At 39.3% G+C, this 17,551-nt stretch overlaps 1 protein-coding gene across 3 annotated transcripts in view; it reads left to right on the top strand.

The window, feature by feature from the left end:
• phka1a (phosphorylase kinase, alpha 1a (muscle)) overlaps window positions 1-17,551 on the top strand; it is a 158,345-nt gene that overhangs the window by 88,172 nt on the left and 52,622 nt on the right. For all 3 annotated transcript variants that reach the window (XM_063060651.1, XM_063060650.1, XM_063060649.1), the window contains exons 14-18: window positions 2,441-2,575; window positions 6,209-6,318; window positions 7,967-8,111; window positions 9,822-9,900; window positions 10,806-10,885. In XM_063060651.1, the coding sequence (XP_062916721.1) occupies window positions 2,441-2,575; window positions 6,209-6,318; window positions 7,967-8,111; window positions 9,822-9,900; window positions 10,806-10,885 (549 nt within the window). The remainder of the gene's footprint in view (window positions 1-2,440; window positions 2,576-6,208; window positions 6,319-7,966; window positions 8,112-9,821; window positions 9,901-10,805; window positions 10,886-17,551) is intronic.

Raw genomic sequence — 17,551 nt, 5'->3', positions numbered from 1 at the left:
TTGTTTTAGAGAAGTATTATTACAGTTATCCAGGATGTTGGTAGGGGCAAACCAGTAGTACTGTGCAGACACAAGGAAATCTGCAGATGCTGGAAATTCAAGCAACACACACAAAAACTGCTGCGTTCACCAGCGTTTTTTGTGAGTAGTACTGTGCACAGTTTTGGTTCTCTTGTGTAAGAAAGTTACTAGCTTTATAGGCAGATCAGAAGAGATTCACTGGCCTAATTCCTGCAACAAGTACAAGTAGCTAAAAAAGTTAGGTCTGCATTGGTTTAGAAGAATGAGGGTGATCTTATTGAAGCTTATAAAATCCCATTTGGGATGTCATGTCAAGATGTTCCCATTGGTGAGAGAGTTTCAAACTTTTAAAACTAAGATACAGCTGAGTTTCTCATAGAGGGTGGAGAAATCTCTGGAATTCTCTAACCTGTTGGATTGTTAAGGTTAAATAATTGGAGATATTTGAAGAAGAGGTAATGTATGGAAAGATTGGGGAGTTTAGGGCCAGTACAGAGGAGAAGCTGGGTTGTGGAGCAGACTTGAATGGTAAAGCAGACTTGAGGAACTAAGTGGACTTTTTCTGGGACTATCCCTGCTCCTATTTCCTTCAGGTTCTTGTGCAGTTCACTTACAAATTCCATATAATTCTCCACAGTGGTAGTAGTTAATAAATGAAGGAAAATGGCATAAAGTTCAAAGTAAAATTGATTTTCGGAGTACATACATGTCACCACATACAACCCTAAGATTCTTTTTCTGTGGGCGTACTTAGCAAATCTATAGAGCAGTAACTAAACAGGATCTAAAAATCAGGAACTGTAAACAAAATGTGCAAATCCAGATAATAAATTAATGGCAATAAATAACAAGCATGAAATAACAAGATAAAAGAGCTCTTAAATTAGTGTAGTTATCCACTTTTGTTCAAGAGCCTAATGGTTAAGGGGTACTAACTGATGTTGCACTTGATGGTGATAGTCTTAAGGCAGCTGTACCTTCTACCTGATGGCAGTAGCAAGAAAAGAGCATGGCCTAGGTGGTGAGGATCTTTGATGATGGATGCTGCTTTTCGACAGCAATGTTTCATGTAGATGTGCTCAATGGTTGGGAGGGGTTTTTTCCCTGATGTAGTGCGCTGATTCCACTACCTTATGTAGGCATTGAAGCACCTTCAATTACTCCAAAAGACTGAGGTTTGGTAAAATACTGAAAGGCTTTTATTCGCTGTACAATACGACCTCCACAGTGAGTGTCTGCCCCCGGACTGAGGGGGAGGGGCAAGGCGAACACCTTTATACAGGACTCTGTGGGAGGAGCCACAGGGGCAGTCAGCAGAGGGATGTGTCCAGACAGGTAACCGAGTTACAACATATATACATGGTTTACCACAGGCATTAAAAGATTTAGAGAAATTCTAGCAAATTTAAATCTCAGTGGCCTGGAATAACTATTCAAATCAAATTTGTGAGGCCATTTGAATAAAATCACAAAGAAAAGTGATAGATTGAGAGAATAGACCAACTTAAAGTGAGGCAATTTGAACTCAGTGCAGAGAATGAAGACTCAAGAAAGACAACAATTATTTTAATAGATTAGGAATAAGAAAGAGGCAATCGTAACAATGCTTCGCTGCTTCTAAACACTAAAAGATTTATGAATTTATTCATACAAATTGCTAATGACTGTTTTTCAGCAAGGCAAGTGGAATGTTGGTCTTTAGTTCAAATGGTTTAGAATGCAGCATTAATAAAGTGAATAATGTAACTGAGTTTTTTTTTGAATGATCAGTGGAATTTGGTCGGCTGGGCTCAGGGAAACTAATTCCCCCATTCTAGGAATTTAGAATAAGGAGGCATAATGTTTATATTAGAATTTATTCACTATTAGGTGAGGCTAGTAAATACAATCTCACCTACAAGGAGCATTAAAAAGTGCAGAATTTTCCCCCAGGAAGGCTCGATATTAGATGAATTGAAAATTTCAATCGATTTTTTTTTTGTTAGTAAAGCTACCATGGCAAATAGAATTAAGATACAGATCAGCTCAGTGAGCTGTATTGTGGATTGAAGACCTCAAATGCTTATTCTAGTTTCTGTTATACTGAAGAATCTGCTTGATTTCAGCTCATTATTTAATTATGTCTGGACCAGTCAATCTACCAAAAATGAAATATCATAAAATTCTATTTTTGCCTTCCTGGGCTCTCATGCATCATTCCAATGCTATTAAGATTAACTAAGTGAAATTATTAAATTAGAGGCCATTTGGTTCTCTTGATGATCCATTCGTGGAGCTGGGTTTTGAAAGGTGAAAGTTAGTTATATTTGAGATGCACTTAAAGATTATCTTCAATGATGATAGGTTTAAATTCCATGAACATTGGTGAAAATCTTCTATATTTTATTCCCTTCTGTAATATATTTTCCGTTTATAATAGTGGCAATAATAGCAGAAAATATGGGAATAAAGGAGGTTTTAGAGATGCATGGAATCTGCGTTGAAACTGTATCAGAAGTCTTACCGATCCGTGTACAGCCAGCTTGTATTCTTTCTCAGATCTATACAAGACTAGGTAAGCGAATCTGTTCCTTTATTTGCATTGCTTGTGGAAATTGTCAGCTTTGCTTTGAGATTCTGACCCGTTCCTGATCCAGATCTGGGCCATACCCTCCAAATATCCGGACCTGCCTCTCGTTTTTTTTTGCACTACCTTACTTTCCCTTTTCTATTTTCTATTTATGATTTATAATTTAAATTTTTAATATTTACTATTGATTTGTACTCCAGGGAGCGGGAAGTGCAGAATCAAATATCGCTGTGATGATTGTATGCTCTAGTGTCAATTGTTTGGCGACAATAAAATATAAAGTAAAGAGAGTTATAAAGTCAGAGTCATAGAGTAATAGAACACTACAGTACAGGATCAGGCCCTTCGACCCATATAGTCTGTGCCAAACCATTAATCTGCTTAGTTCCACTGACCTGCACCTGGCATACAGCCTTCCATATCCTCTCACCCATGTACTTATCCAAATTTCTCTTAAGTGCTGAAATTGACCCCACAGCCATCACTTGTATTGGCAGCTCATTTTGCACTCTTGCCACCCTCTGAGTGAAGAAGTTCCCCTTAAACATTTCACCTTTCACCCTTAACCCATGACCTCCAGCTGAAGTGGAAAATGTCTGCTTGCATTTACCCTTCATAATTTTGTATACCTCTGTCAAATCGACCCTCAATCTTCTACATTCCAGGAAATAAAGTCCTAACCTTTCACACCTTTTCCTATAACTCAGGTCCTCAAGTCCTGGCACCATCCTTTAAAATTTTCTCTGCGCGCTTTTAATTTTATGTATATCTTTCCTGTAGTAGGTTACCAAAACTGCACACAATACTCCAAATCAGGCCTCACCAATGTCTTATATGATTTCAACATAACATCCCAAATCCTGTACTCAATACATTGATTTGTGAAAGCCAATATGTTAAAAGCTTTCTTGCAATCCTATTCCCCTGTGATGTCACTTTCAAGAATTCTGGATCTGTATTCCCAGATCCCTCTGTGCTACCGTACTCCTCAGTGCCCTGCTGCTTACCATGTAAGATCTACCCTTATTGGTCCTTCCAAATGCAACAGCTCACACATTATCTGCATTAAATGTCATCTGCCATTTTTCAGCCCATTTTGCCAGCTAGTCCAAATCCGTCTGCAAGCTTCAAGATTGGTTAGACACTATTTACCACACACAGTACCACGTTGACTATCCCTACTCAGTCCCTGTCTATCCAAATACTTATATTTCTGCTTCTGCTTCTTTCTGGACAATAGACCCAACCAGTTCCCCTCCACCACCACTCTCCTCCGTCTGGCGGAACTGGTCCTTGCCCTCAATAATTAGTCTTTCAGCTCCTCCCACTTCCTTCAAACCTAAGGTGTAGCCATGGGCACTTGCATGGGTCCCAGCTGTGCCTGCCGTTTTGTTGGCTATATAGAAGAGTCCATGTTCCAAGCTTACACTGCCGTTGCTCTCCAGCTCTTCCTATGCTACATCAATGACTGCATTGGTACTGCTTCTTGCATCTATCCTAAATCAACTTCATCAACTTTGTCTCCAACTTCCACCCTGCCTCCAAATTTACCTGGTGCATTTCCTGCAGGAACCTCATTTGTTCCTGCGTACCGACACCTGCTATGCACCTCCTTCTTTTTCTTAACCAAGGTTCCATAAGCTTGTTATCCTTTTCTTTGATTCTGATAGGAATGTACAAACTCTGTACTCTCAAAATTTCACTTTTGAAGGCCTCCCATTTATGAAGTACACCTTTGCCAGCAAATGACCTATCCACACTTGCCAAATCCCTTCTAATTTATAATCTCAACCCAAAGACCAAACTTATCCTTTTCCATAATTACGTTGAAACTAATGGCATTATGGTCACTAGATTTAAAGTGTTCCCCTACATAAACTTCTGACACCTGCCCTGTTCATTCCCCAATAGGAGATCTAGTATTACATGCTCTCTAGTTGGGACTTCTGTGTACTAATTAAGGAAACGTTCCTGAACATATTTCACAGACTCTTTCCCATCCAGCCCTTTTACAATATGGGAGTCAATATATGGAAAGTTACAATCACCTACAATCAGAACCTTGTGTTTCTTGCAATAGTCTGCAATCTCTCTACAAATTTCCCTCCTCTAAGTCCTGTGGACAGTTGGATGATCTATAATATAATCCCGTTAACGTGGTCATACCTCATACCTTTCTTATTCCTCAGTTCTATCCGTAAAGCCTCACTAGACAAGCTGTCCAGTCTGTCCTGACTGAGCACTGCCATGACATTTTCCCTGACTGGTAATGCTACCCTCCCCCTTTAATCTCACCCACTCTGTCACATCTATAACAACGGAATTCCGGAACATCGAGCTGTCTCACTAGTGAGACAGCCACCTGCGAGCGAGTCTCACTAGTGGCTACAATGTCAAAAATCCATGTGCAGACTCATGCCTTAAGATCATCCATCTTTCCTACAATACTCCTTGCATTGAAGTATATGCAGCTCAGAACATTAGTCCTACCATACTCAACCTTTTGATTCCTGACGTTGTATTAGGCTCAACTCCATAACCACTCCACTATCTGTTCTGGCACTCTGGTTCCCGTCCTGCAACTTTAGTTTAAACTTTCCCCTACCCCACTACCTCCAGTGCAGTACTAGTAAACCTTCCCACTAGGATATTAATCCCACCCCATTTCAGGTCCAATCTGTCCTTGTGTACAGGTCATCTTTCCTGGAAGAGGCTCCAATGATCCAAAGATAACTTTGGTTACTGAATGTTACTGATTTTCTGTGAAGCATTAGCTGCACTTAATGAACTCGTAACTCAATTCTGAAGAAGGGACATGACTATTTCAGATGCTTGATGTTCAACAATAAATCAGTAAAGAAGGTGTAACAAACCATTTGCCTCCTGAATTAGCAATCTTTATTTCATTTGGCGATAAAGCGCGGAACAGGCCATCCCAGCGCTTTGAGCCAGGCCACTCAGCAGCCCACCAATTTAACCCCAGCCTAATCACAGGACAATTTACAATGACCACTTAACCTCCTAACCACTGGGAGGAAACTGAGACACCCGGAGGAAATCAACGTGCATATGGGAAAGAACGTACAAAGTTGCTTACAGAGAGTGCCACAATTGACCTCTAACTCTGAGCTGTAATAGCATCGTGCTAATTGCTATGCTACCTAGGTGCCCCTTATTGGAATAATACCCCAAAATATCCCCAATACTGGAATCATACTGGCCTCCAGCGCTGTGGTGAATTCTTATTACAGATGTCCAATGTTGATATATAAGCAGTACAAAAAGGCAACAAGACCTATCATTAGATAGAAGTGTTGCAACTACATAGAAGATTGAAATCCCTTGCCATGCAGTAGAAAAATAAATGCAGCTATTTCTGGAAAAATACTTTGGGGAATTCCTCCAACCCACATAGACAATCAAACAAGAGTAAGCTTTTCTCACCAAACTGTATCTGAATAGTTAGTCCGGTAATCTCTCCAGTTGTCCTCCCTATGTCTTCTCCAGTGCATTTTTTTTTGTGCTTGTACCAAAAGTGAACACAATGTACCAGGTTTGAGAGTTACTGACTTTAGTCTTTAAAATACAGCTGACATGTAGATCTAATTTTGTTGACAGGTTGCAGTAAAAGATTGGGATTGAGTGGTCGGCCTTATCGACACATGGGTATTCTTGGCACATCAAAGCTGTATGTTATACGGGATGAGATCTTTGCTTTTACTCCTCAGGTAAGTTAGATGAACCTTATTTTCAATTCCATTTGAGAAGTTTTATTTGTTCTTTAATGAAAGTATCTCCTTTTAGATTTGAAGGACATCTATTCTCTTCTCTTGTCTCTCCCAATATCCTGGGGTTAATCCCATCATACCCAGGGGACTTAACCACTTTAATGCTCTTTAAGAGACCCAACACTACCTCCTCCTTTACCTCAAAATGCCTAGCATATCAAATTATATGGCTCTATCCATTTAGGTCATAGTTAAATAAATTGAACATTTGAGGCTGTAACACAAATATATCAATGAGGTGTTAAATACATTACTGAGGTGCTAGTGCCAATTTATGTCCCTGCCCATTGCCTCTAGACTTGGGGTACGTCCACACTTCGCCGGATAATTTTGAAAACGAAGCTTTTTCTCTTCGTTTTGCCCTCCTGTCCACACTGAGCCGGCGTTTTCAGCCCCCAAAAACGAAGATTTTCGAAAACACTCTCCAGAGTGAATAAATCTGAAAACGCTTAATATCTGGGGTAGTGTGTACGGGGTAACCGGAGAGATTTTAAAACGCTGTCATGACAACACCACAACAACAATGCTTTTTTTTGCTTCTGCTTGGTACTGCGCAAGCTGTTATAATGCGCAGTCGGTGTGAGTGGCCTGAGAGTTAAATTGTAAAGTGAGCTTTTCTTGACTATTTAAAAACGCTGTCATGACGTGCCAAAACAGATGTTCGTTGTTTTCTTGAACGCCATCACCTAACAATTTCAGAACAGACGGACGAGACTGAAGCCAGTTGACCCATAGCTTACTGAATAAATAAGTATACTCACTTCGCCCTGTTTTCTGTCCTTGCTTGTATGAAGGTGGTTTACCTATTTATGAAAGTACTTCTCTGACAATAGATGTGTAACAGCCTAATGTAACATTGTATGGAAATACAAGATAACGCTGATGCAGACGTTTTATACATTTAACAAGGTGCTTTATTAATGTAACAGAGTTAGTTTTTCAATGTTCGTCGTCAGCTGGGTCATACTGTCCGTGAACTCCCTGTCGGTTGCCTCCATACGCTCCAGTATTTGTTTTTTTTAAGTTTTAAGTCCTCCTGTGCGAGAGCCAAGAGCAATTCCTTTAAAGTTTTTCTACTCTGTAACTGGACAAACGCGCACGAAGTATATCGTTTCCTCTTCGCTTGTTTTCTGTGTGTCCTGCGCATGCCCAGTAGGAGGAGATTTGCCCAAATATCCGTCTAATGTGGACGGAGATATTTTGAAAAACGCTTAGTGTGGACGCCTGTCGTTTTTACTCGAAACCGGTGTTTTCAAAATTATCCGACGTAGTGTAGACGTAGCCTTGGTCTCCTTCATCTACATTCCTAATTGTTACTTAGGAACATGAATTTCAAGCGTAGTTTGCAGTTCTGGCCCATCATTCAGTTGGTATGAATCTTTCCCTGATTACCTTCTGAAAATTTGTATAAATAACATAGTCTCCTTTACACTAGTTTAGTTGCCCCTCTAAACATTTCTGTCTCGTTTTTCATACTCGATATATTCTGCACTGGAATTGCTCAGTGAAAGTTGGGTACTAATTTCCCTTCTGTTCTTTTAATAATTAGCAATTGCCTAACGATTTAACAAAATTTGTGTATTTACAGTTTGTTGATCAGCAGCAGTTCTATCTTGCTCTTGATAATCGAATGATCGTCGAAATGCTTCGAACAGAGTTATCATTTTTGTGTCGTTGCTGGAGAAAGACTGGGCGGCCCACTGTAACATTTCCAATTTTACAGTCCATGCTCAGTAAGTCAAGAATATAATTTCTATAGGATTGAAAATGTTTCTAACTTTTTAATAAAATCCCACAATCATTTAAATTTGTTAATTTTGTTAGCTGGCCTGTGTTTGTTCCATAGGTACCTTGCAGGCATCGTTCTTAATTTTTGAGCCAATTAATGTTTGGTAATGATTTGACTGTAAGAGCTTTAGAGCTAAAATCTGGAACTGATAAAATGCATTTCAGTTGGAAAGAATTGCAGAACTGGTTCATTGAACCAAAGCTCCTAATTGGCCATTGGAAAGCAGGGTATCTCTTGTAATTCATAGTTGGATAAACAAATGATAATTAATTTTCTAAGTTAACAAAGTTGTGTTACTTGTCAATTATATTTTTTATGAAAGGGCATATATCTATCTCTTTTGATTATTGACTGTGTTACGTACCCCGTAACTGGGTTGCCAAACTAGCAGAAATGGATCACTCAGTTGGAGTCTGGATTACTAGAACTAAGAAAGTTTTATTAAAGAAACAAGCAACACAGTACTCTAATCAAAAGGATAATGAATGCAACAGTTCAGCAATGATAAACATACATGTACACAGAATTCAGATAACAGGATCAATCAAGCTCTATCGTTGTCTAGGGGTAAGTGACCAGTTTCAAAGTGACGCAAAGTTCAGTTCAATTTAGTTCAGTTCAGTTCGCAGTAATCGCTGCCATGGGAGATGGACAGTGTGGGGGAAGGAGAGAGAGAGCAAAAACGAATGAATATTCAAGGCTTCCACACAGACCTTCGCAGTCAGCTATCGGGCGAGTCCTTTGTGATGTCATCTGAGGTCACCGACCGTGACCCCTCCATTTCCAGATGCGATCGTTTCTCTGCTGTGAACCCAGCACCCAGGCAAGGGTGGACACACACCAGGTTCCCGCTGATCGTGCCTTTCCACCCTGTGCGTCTATGGCCCGATACTTCCCACTGACTTGTGAGAGATGCACCGCTTCCAGGGTATTGTTACCTCGGGTGTCGTGTGTGTCCTGCCTTAGCGAACCTGTCCCTTTTTATCCCCCTGCTGGGGTATCGCCTGTCCATCACTTCAAACAGTTCAGGGTTCAAAGGGGGAGCCGATCTTGACAGCTCTCCTTCCCCTTCATTAACATCTCCAAATGCTGCTCCATTGTTTTCCTTATCTCTGTCTCTCCTGAAGCCAGGTGGCAGACCAACTGCTGATTCCACTGGTGCCAGCCCAGGCCAGCTACATCTTAATCTATGTGTATTCTTGTCACAACTGGTGTTCATTATGGAGTATTTTTGTCTTGCATGGAAGAATATCGCAACTGATGAACCATGAATGCACATAGATTAATTGTATTGTAATATCATTTATTCAGCATGTTTTAATTTCTTTTCTGAAATTACTTATGTTTATGTTTTCTTATGCAGATATAAAATTACACTTACACTTGATTAGCTATGTTAAGTTTTATTTTCTTTTAAAATAATTGCAGTAGTGAATAAACTAATGGAAAAGTAAACACAATGGCTCCATAGAGTTCCAGTGGAAATAACCAGTTAGTAAAAATCACTGGTTATAAAAGGGAAGCTAGTTGGAAACTGAAAAGAATTTCTCATTGTTAGTTGGAAATGAGAAGGTTTGACACTTGAATGTAAATTATGATTGCGATGCCAAGGCAACTATTATCATTTCAATTGGATTCAATATTTATGTTGCAGTTGATAATGGCACCAGTTTGGATCCTTATGTTCTGTCAACTTTAAGGAAATTACAAGATGGATACTTTGGAGGAGCCAGGTAAGTAATATGCTAACCCATGCACAATTTAAGCCTTGCACATTTTTAGGAAGAGTTGCTGAATAATTACGAAGAACAGAAACTGGGACCAATGTAGAAGGAATATAGCCACTAGATAGAAGTGAGACTGAGGTGTCAGACAGAGACTGCTAGGTGATAGATGGAAGGGCGATTCCAGCATTTGTCTCCTTTGTTCTGCCCATGGACTTGACCTTAAAGGTAAATGATTTACAATCAATCTTGTGGGTGAAAGCAATGTTTCATATTAGTTACTGTTAACACAAAACAGAAAGAAGTGATTGCTGGATATTTCTTGAGTCACTGATAGCTGTAAGGGCTTTGAATTTTATCACAAGTTGTCAAGTGAAGTTTATTGTCATTTAACTATATACATGTATGTAACATATAGAACCATATAATGTATATAGAAATGAGACAACATTTCTTCGAACCAAGGTGTAAAGCACAGTAGTATACATAACACAACTGTTTTCTCCTATCTTTATATGGGCTGTGGATGACAATGTTTTAGATCTTTCCTGCTTTAAATTGAAACCAAGTTGTTTTAGCCTATATAGCTCGTAACTTTTGGCCTGAACTTTAAATAACACAAATATTCCAATCCTTACTGTTCCCAGACAAACAAACAACACATCTCGGTCATCTTGTTGATTCGCTGATTTGTGAAATAGGCACATGATTTTTCATTTTCATTTTCCAAATTCAATCTAGTTAAAGCTTGGGAACAATGCATACACAGTTTCTGACTTGTGCTTTAGTAGCTTCTAAGTACTTTATTTCACCTTTAGAAATGATAAAGTCACTCAAATTTAAATGGCTGTGTAACTTTGATGGCTTGATTAAGAGTTAAGATAATAGAAACGTAATATATTTCTTGTTTGCAGAGTTCATGCAGCCAATTTGTCAACATTGTTGGTAACCTCATGCTGCACACGACTCAGTTTTATGGATGTTGGGCCTAATGGTAAGACTTTTGATAACTGATTTGATTCGTCCTATTCACTACAAATGGTGGAGGACCTGCATGATTTTATGGATTTAGATCTTGGGGTAAGGATGAGGATCTACACGATTCCCATTTTTTATAATCATATAGATATATGCTGATACTGACATCAATTTCAATGAAATCAGATACTTGTGTAACAATATAGTTTTTAAAGGGTTAGATCATTTTTGCTATATTAAGATTTTATGAAGGATGTCTGCATAAAGTTCAAAGAAATTTTATTCAGGATCTTGAACATTATTTCAAATATATGCATCTTTTACTACCTTAGTCTTATGAATTTGAAGTTCCTTTAAATTAAGTGCGATGAGTGGAAATCTTTATTAGTGTTTTAGGTTTATTTGGATTTTGAAGATTATTAAATCATTATTTCCATCGACATGGAAGGGTGGACAAAATACTCCTTTGTAGTTTTTGTGTACTTGTGTGGATGATGAACAGTTAAAATCATTTATAAAGTGTTTCAAGATTCTTTATTGTCATTCTTCTGTATACAGGTGTAAAAGAAGAGCAAAATAATTGTAATTCTGGATCTGATGCAGCAAAAACACACAATAAGTAGAAATAACACAATAAATGTAAATACATAAGATTAGCTTATATACTTAGATTGGATATACATAATATAACACTAGGCACAGGAGTATCTGTACGTAAGTTGACTGACAGGAAATAATAAAGTAGTGGTGATGGGGGGGCGGGGTTACTGGCCGGAGGTGTTGATCAGTCTGATGACTTGGGGAAGTAACAGTTTTTATTTCAGTTGTTATTTATGCGTTAGTTAAGAATATTTTAAACAGAGACACCAAATTATGACTGCTTAGTGCTTGCTTGGCAACAGCAGATGAGACTTTGTCCTCCCGCTCATTTGTTGCCAGATAACTTGTACTTTCCTAGACTTTAGCAGTCGGTTTTCCTTTTTATTCATTCTTTTAGGAATGCTTGTTAATTATTATGTCATTTTCTGAGCTGGATTCTTTTCTCACTAGTCTTTTGATAAGCTGTGATTGAGATGGACCGCGTGGCATTTTGCCCCATCAGATATTCCGTTATTATTGGTTATTCTTTGATTTTTGGAAATTCTTCACAGGCCAGTTTGGTGAGGAGTCTGGAGCCAATGGAATTAGGCAAGAAGCAGGGGTTGATGGAGGTAGGGTTATGCCCTCCACCTCCTACTCGACTAGTTTGGTTTTGTTAATCAACAGCCTCTTGGGCTTAGACTGGCCTATCTTCATTTTTCTAGCAAGTACACCCAGATTAAAAAGGCTTGAGCACATTGGGAATGTATTGTTTTGGCCAAGACAAACATCAGTTGAATAAGTCACAGGAATACATGAGCTTAAGAGAAAATTTTGCTCCAGTACTTTGGTACAAATGAGCCTAATGCCACTCAGCAGCCCGGATAATCTACTGGGACTACATATTCTATTGTACAATGGCTGTGAGCACTCTTTGTTGCTCTTATACTGTCACTCATAAAGATTGTGTTTATTAATTACTAAAGAAGTACAAAACTTTATGAGGGAAGAAACAGCACATGGGAAAAATGAGTACAGTTTAAAAAGTCAAGCTGAGTATTTGTTTTAGTTAATGCATAATGGCAGGCCAGGAACAAACTGGTTGTATTGGAAACCTCAGTCTTACAACAAGGCACAGGAGCTTTCAAATAATGCATGGGAAGGATGGAATTTTGGGTTGGGACGGGGTAAAAAATGTTATTGAAGTAGTGGGCAAGGATGCAATGAGGCAATGTATGGACATACTGAAACTGTGTCTTGAAGGATATATGGTATTCCATTAAGTAGATAAGTTACAAAATCATTTAAGCCTTGTGCCATTTGGGAAACTCTGGAAAGCTGTGACCTTAACTAGAGATCCAGAGAGATGAATAATGATAATATATTTGCAGAGAATTGTCTGTTGTGGCTTTGCATATGTAGTGTATTTTTGGGTTGCATCTGAGAACTTGCATGTGGATCTAAGTTACTGATATTAAAGATTTAGGTTTTGAATGTCTATTTTTATAGAAGTACCCTCTTAAAGTTATTAGGTGTTCTAGCTAGCTTAAAACATTAATGTAAACTTGGCACTTGGATCAAAGGCAGGAATAATAGAGGGAGAGGCTAGGTTATTTGAGTGTGACTGATTTAAAGATTAGATTGATGGGAAACATTATTAACATTGTCAGTTCAAAGCTGCCTGCTGTTTTAATTGTAGAGGCAAATGTACATGGTTGCTATATTAATAGCTTAATGGAGTCCAGCAAGCTTAAACTGTGGTATTTCAGCCGTGTTCATAAAGAAGAAAACGGTTACAGCAAAAAATACATTGAAGAGAAGTTTACATTATACTGAGTGAAAGAACATTACACGGAGAGCATTTCACACAGTACGTATGTCACAGGTTGTATTATGAGAAACCATGATTTCAAAGTTAAAGCAAAATTTGATTATTCACGTTGATCTAAATTTTGACAGTGCTCTATATTGACAATGGATGCATATACCAGGTATTTAGTGAGATGTTATTAGTCAATAAAAATAAGAAGGTATTTTGTGAAACCTTGAGAAGATGTGGACAATTGGAATGTGTAATTCTCTGTATTGAGCATAGAGGAAGAAAACCTTTAAGGTACTTGATGTGTTTTGAAAATTGTAACAAAAATGGGGGAAATGTATGTTCATTCAAAAAGAACCAATTTATTTACATTAACTTGTTGTTGGAAGCAGACTATGGCCTTTTAGAGCAATTTGTATAAGAACCAAAAAGCTCCAAAAGTATTACTGGGCCATTCATTTTTTGTTATAATCCAGTACTTTATCTACTTTGTACCAGACCTGCCACAGTGTTGATATGATGCTATCAGTGACTAAGGAAAGATTGTCATAATGGTTACATTGACCTGTATAAAATGTAGTATGTGTAAGAAAAGCCTCAGAAGTGAGTCATGCAATATGTCACCAACTGTGCCAAAACATGGGATGAATTTGGCAATGGAGTTGTGACAGCAGTTAGGTGATGTTACAGGCGATGGTGTTGAGAACTTTAAAACTAATGCATCAGGAGCACCAACCAGAATAGCAAACGAAAAATTATTCTCAGAGAGGTGTGAACTGATGGTCGTTTACAGATTGTATTTCTTGCTAAGGAGACCGTTGATATTTTGATAATGACCACATGCTGTTGTTGGTCATTCTGTGATTGTAACCTGTTTTTTCAAGGATGATAGCATTAAGGTTGCAGAGGTGGGCTATCCTTTTGTCTCAGCATGCCTATAACATTGAGTACAGGATGTCCAGACTAACTGCTTTAGCAGTTGACTCATCAGTACAACAAAATTTGAGCCCTGGAACAAAAAAACCAATGCTGGCTGACTCAAAAGCTGGCACTGTTTTACAAGAGTGCGAAGAACAATGGTTTCATTAGATTTGTAAGTAGATATTGCATTTTGAAATACACAATTCTCTAAGGGTTCCAGCCTGTAATTTTAACTTGTTTTCTGGGTTACAATGTATGTATAAAATTCCAGAGGCCATCTATATAGGGATATTTCTGATAAATTGCACATTCTTTATTTGAGCTCTTCATGGTTTGTGTACAAGTCGATATGTGTGCAGTGGATTGTTAGAGGTAAGAATCTGCTCAGCTTCAAAGTTCAAGTTCAAAGTAAATTTATTATCAAAGTACATATATGTCACCATATACAACCCCAAGGATCATTTTCTTGTAGGCAATCACAGTAAATACAAAAAAAATAGAATCAATGAAAGATCCCGCCCGACAGGACGGACAAACAACCAATATGCAAAAAAAAACAAACCTTGCAAATACAACAAGAGAGAAAAAAAGTAAATAATAGTAATAATAAATAAATAAACAATATATTTTGTGAACATGAGATGAAGAGTTCTTGAAATTGAGTCCATAGGTTATTGGAACAGGTCAGTGGTGGAGTGAGTGAAATTGAGTGGAGTTATCCTTTTAGGCTCAAGAGTCTAATGGCTGAGAGGTAATAACTGCCCCTAAATCTGGTGGTGCAGATCTTGAGGCACCCTGTACCACCTTCCTGATGACTGAGAGCATGTGACTGCAGTGAAGAGAGAGCATATCCTAGATGATGGGGGTCCTTGACATATGTCACAGCCTGTGTAGATGTGCTCAGTGGTGGAGAGGACGTTACCTGTGATGGACTGGGCTGTATCCACTACTTGTTGTAAGCTTTTCTGCACAAGGACTTTGGTGTTTCCATACCAGCCGGATTTTCAGTCTCCCTCCTATATGGTGATTCATCACCACCTTTGATTCGGTCAGTTGCAGTGTAGTTGTCAGCTAAGATGAATACGGTATTGGAGCTATACTTAGCCTCACATTCATAAATATTAATTAAGTAGAGCTGGGGACTAAGCACACAGCCTTGTGGTGCACCTGTTTGTATGGAGATTGTGGAGAAGCTGTTGTTACCAATCCAAATTGACTGGGTTCTGCAAGTGAGAAAATTAAGATTCCAGTTGCAAAAGGAGGTATTGAGGCCTACGACTTGAAGCTTGTTGATTAGTTTTGAGAGAATGATAGCATTGAATACTAAGCTGTAGTCAATGAAGAGGATCCTGATGTTATCATTTTCTCTGTCCTGAAATTCCAAGATTGAATGAAGAGCCAATGTAGTGGCATCTGCTGTTGACCTGTTGTGATGGCAGGCTAGTATGAGCAGATCCAAGTCACTTTTCAGGCAGGAGATGATACATTTCACCACCAATCTTTCAAAGCAGTTCATTGCAGAGGATGTAAGTGCTACTGGCTGGTAGTCATTGAGGCTGGGTACCATGTTCTTCCTAGGCGCCGGCATAATTGAAGCACGTGGATACCTCAGGTTGCTGAAGTGAGAGGTTAAGGATATTGGTGAACACTCCAGCCAGTTGATCAGCACGGTTTTAATATTTGTCTGGTTACCCTGTCTGGGCTCGATGTTTTCTCTGGGTTCACCCTCTTGTAGCGTGCTCTCATGTTGGCAGAGACTGAAATCTCAGGGTCATTGGGAGCTGTGGGAGTTCATGAATGTGCCTACATGTTTTGATGGTCAAAGCGAGCATAAAAGACATTGAACTCATCTGGGAGAAACGTTTTCGTCACTTGTTTTTACTTTGTGGGAGGCGATGACATTCAAGCCCTATCACAGCTGTTGAGCATCTTTCAGTGATTCAACTTGTCTGGAATTGCTACTTTGCACGTGAGATTGCAAGATAGTGCCAGCGACTAACAGCAACGTTTTGCAGACACCTCATAAAACTACTCGATAGTCAAGTAGATATACTACTTCTGAATTGTGATAACTGGAGTCTGTAGCCTGTAATTTCCCTTTTAAGGATGCTATTTTGCACCAACTAAACGATCTGGTGCATTTGTGATCTACTGGGGATTTGAAAATCTAGATTCTTGTGCAGGTACATCCGGGCCAGCCATCACTGCAGGGGAGGGGGGGGTGGTGGACACTGCATTGAGGCCTGATGATGGAAGACAAACACACGGTAGGTTCCATTACTCTGTGCTGATTAAAGCCTCAAGTAAGGGTAACCCTCAGGTTTGGACAACGGCGTTAGTCTAGGGAAGACAGTCTCTGGCCCCACCTAACATGTGGAATCTGAGATGCAAAACCTCTTGTTTGTGTGGATGCTGCGTGATTGGTTTCCCCGTTAAAAAACAGTACCATGAAATAACAGACGGTACACCATATGCAGTTAAACAATTTAGCTTTATAGTTCGTAATTTGACTAAAGGGTTAGTAAGGAAAACAAAAAGAAAAGGGCCCATTTTAATGTGCACATTGGAGCTCACGATTTCCTTTCCATTGGTCCTCCATCGATTTTCCTGGGCTTCGTCGACTCCCGGCCCCACTCCAGGTCCACTCAGTCCTGCTGGCTACAACCTCTCCTTTCAGGTGTCTTCTCTGTTCATCTCTCATTGAACAAAAGATCCAGATCACCTCATTCTCAGGCACACAACAAGAAAAAAACACTCCCTTCATTGGACGGTGCACATTCCAAAGCCCCCGTTATCTCTAGGCATAACCCAAACACTGCTGCTACAGAAAAACTATTACATTACCAGTGAAACCTTTCCCAAGGTGTTACACACGATTAAAATTGAGAGTGGAAAATGAACAGGTATTCAGCACTGTCTGCCTGCATTTGACAGGGTTCCCCTCTCTTTCTTCTCGCTACTACTGTTGGGCAGGAGGTACAAGAGTCTTGGGTCCCACACTGCCAGGTTCAGGAACACTTGTTGCCCTGTCGCTATCAGGCTCTTGTACAGGCTTCACTCACCTCAGTGCTGAATGGGGTCTACAATTGTGGACCCGCTTTCAGGAACTCTTCAGTTCATGTTCCTTGTATTTTTGTGTCCTTTTTGTTTAGTATTTGCATGATTTGATCAAGGCATGGATAAAGGATGAAGTGGTGTTCAGCTCAGTACTGCACAAGCTTCACTCACTTCAGCACTGAACTGGCTCTCTGGCTGTGGACTCACTTTGGGGGACTCTGCAGTTCATGTTCCATTTGTTTTTGTTTACTTTATTTTTAGTATTTGAGTGATTTAATCAAGGCGTCAAGGCCGAGGGTGAAGGAT

This window comes from Mobula hypostoma, chromosome 10 (assembly GCF_963921235.1).
Source record: "Mobula hypostoma chromosome 10, sMobHyp1.1, whole genome shotgun sequence".
NCBI lineage: Eukaryota > Metazoa > Chordata > Chondrichthyes > Myliobatiformes > Myliobatidae > Mobula > Mobula hypostoma.
This window is presented reverse-complemented; position numbering and strand designations above follow the sequence as displayed.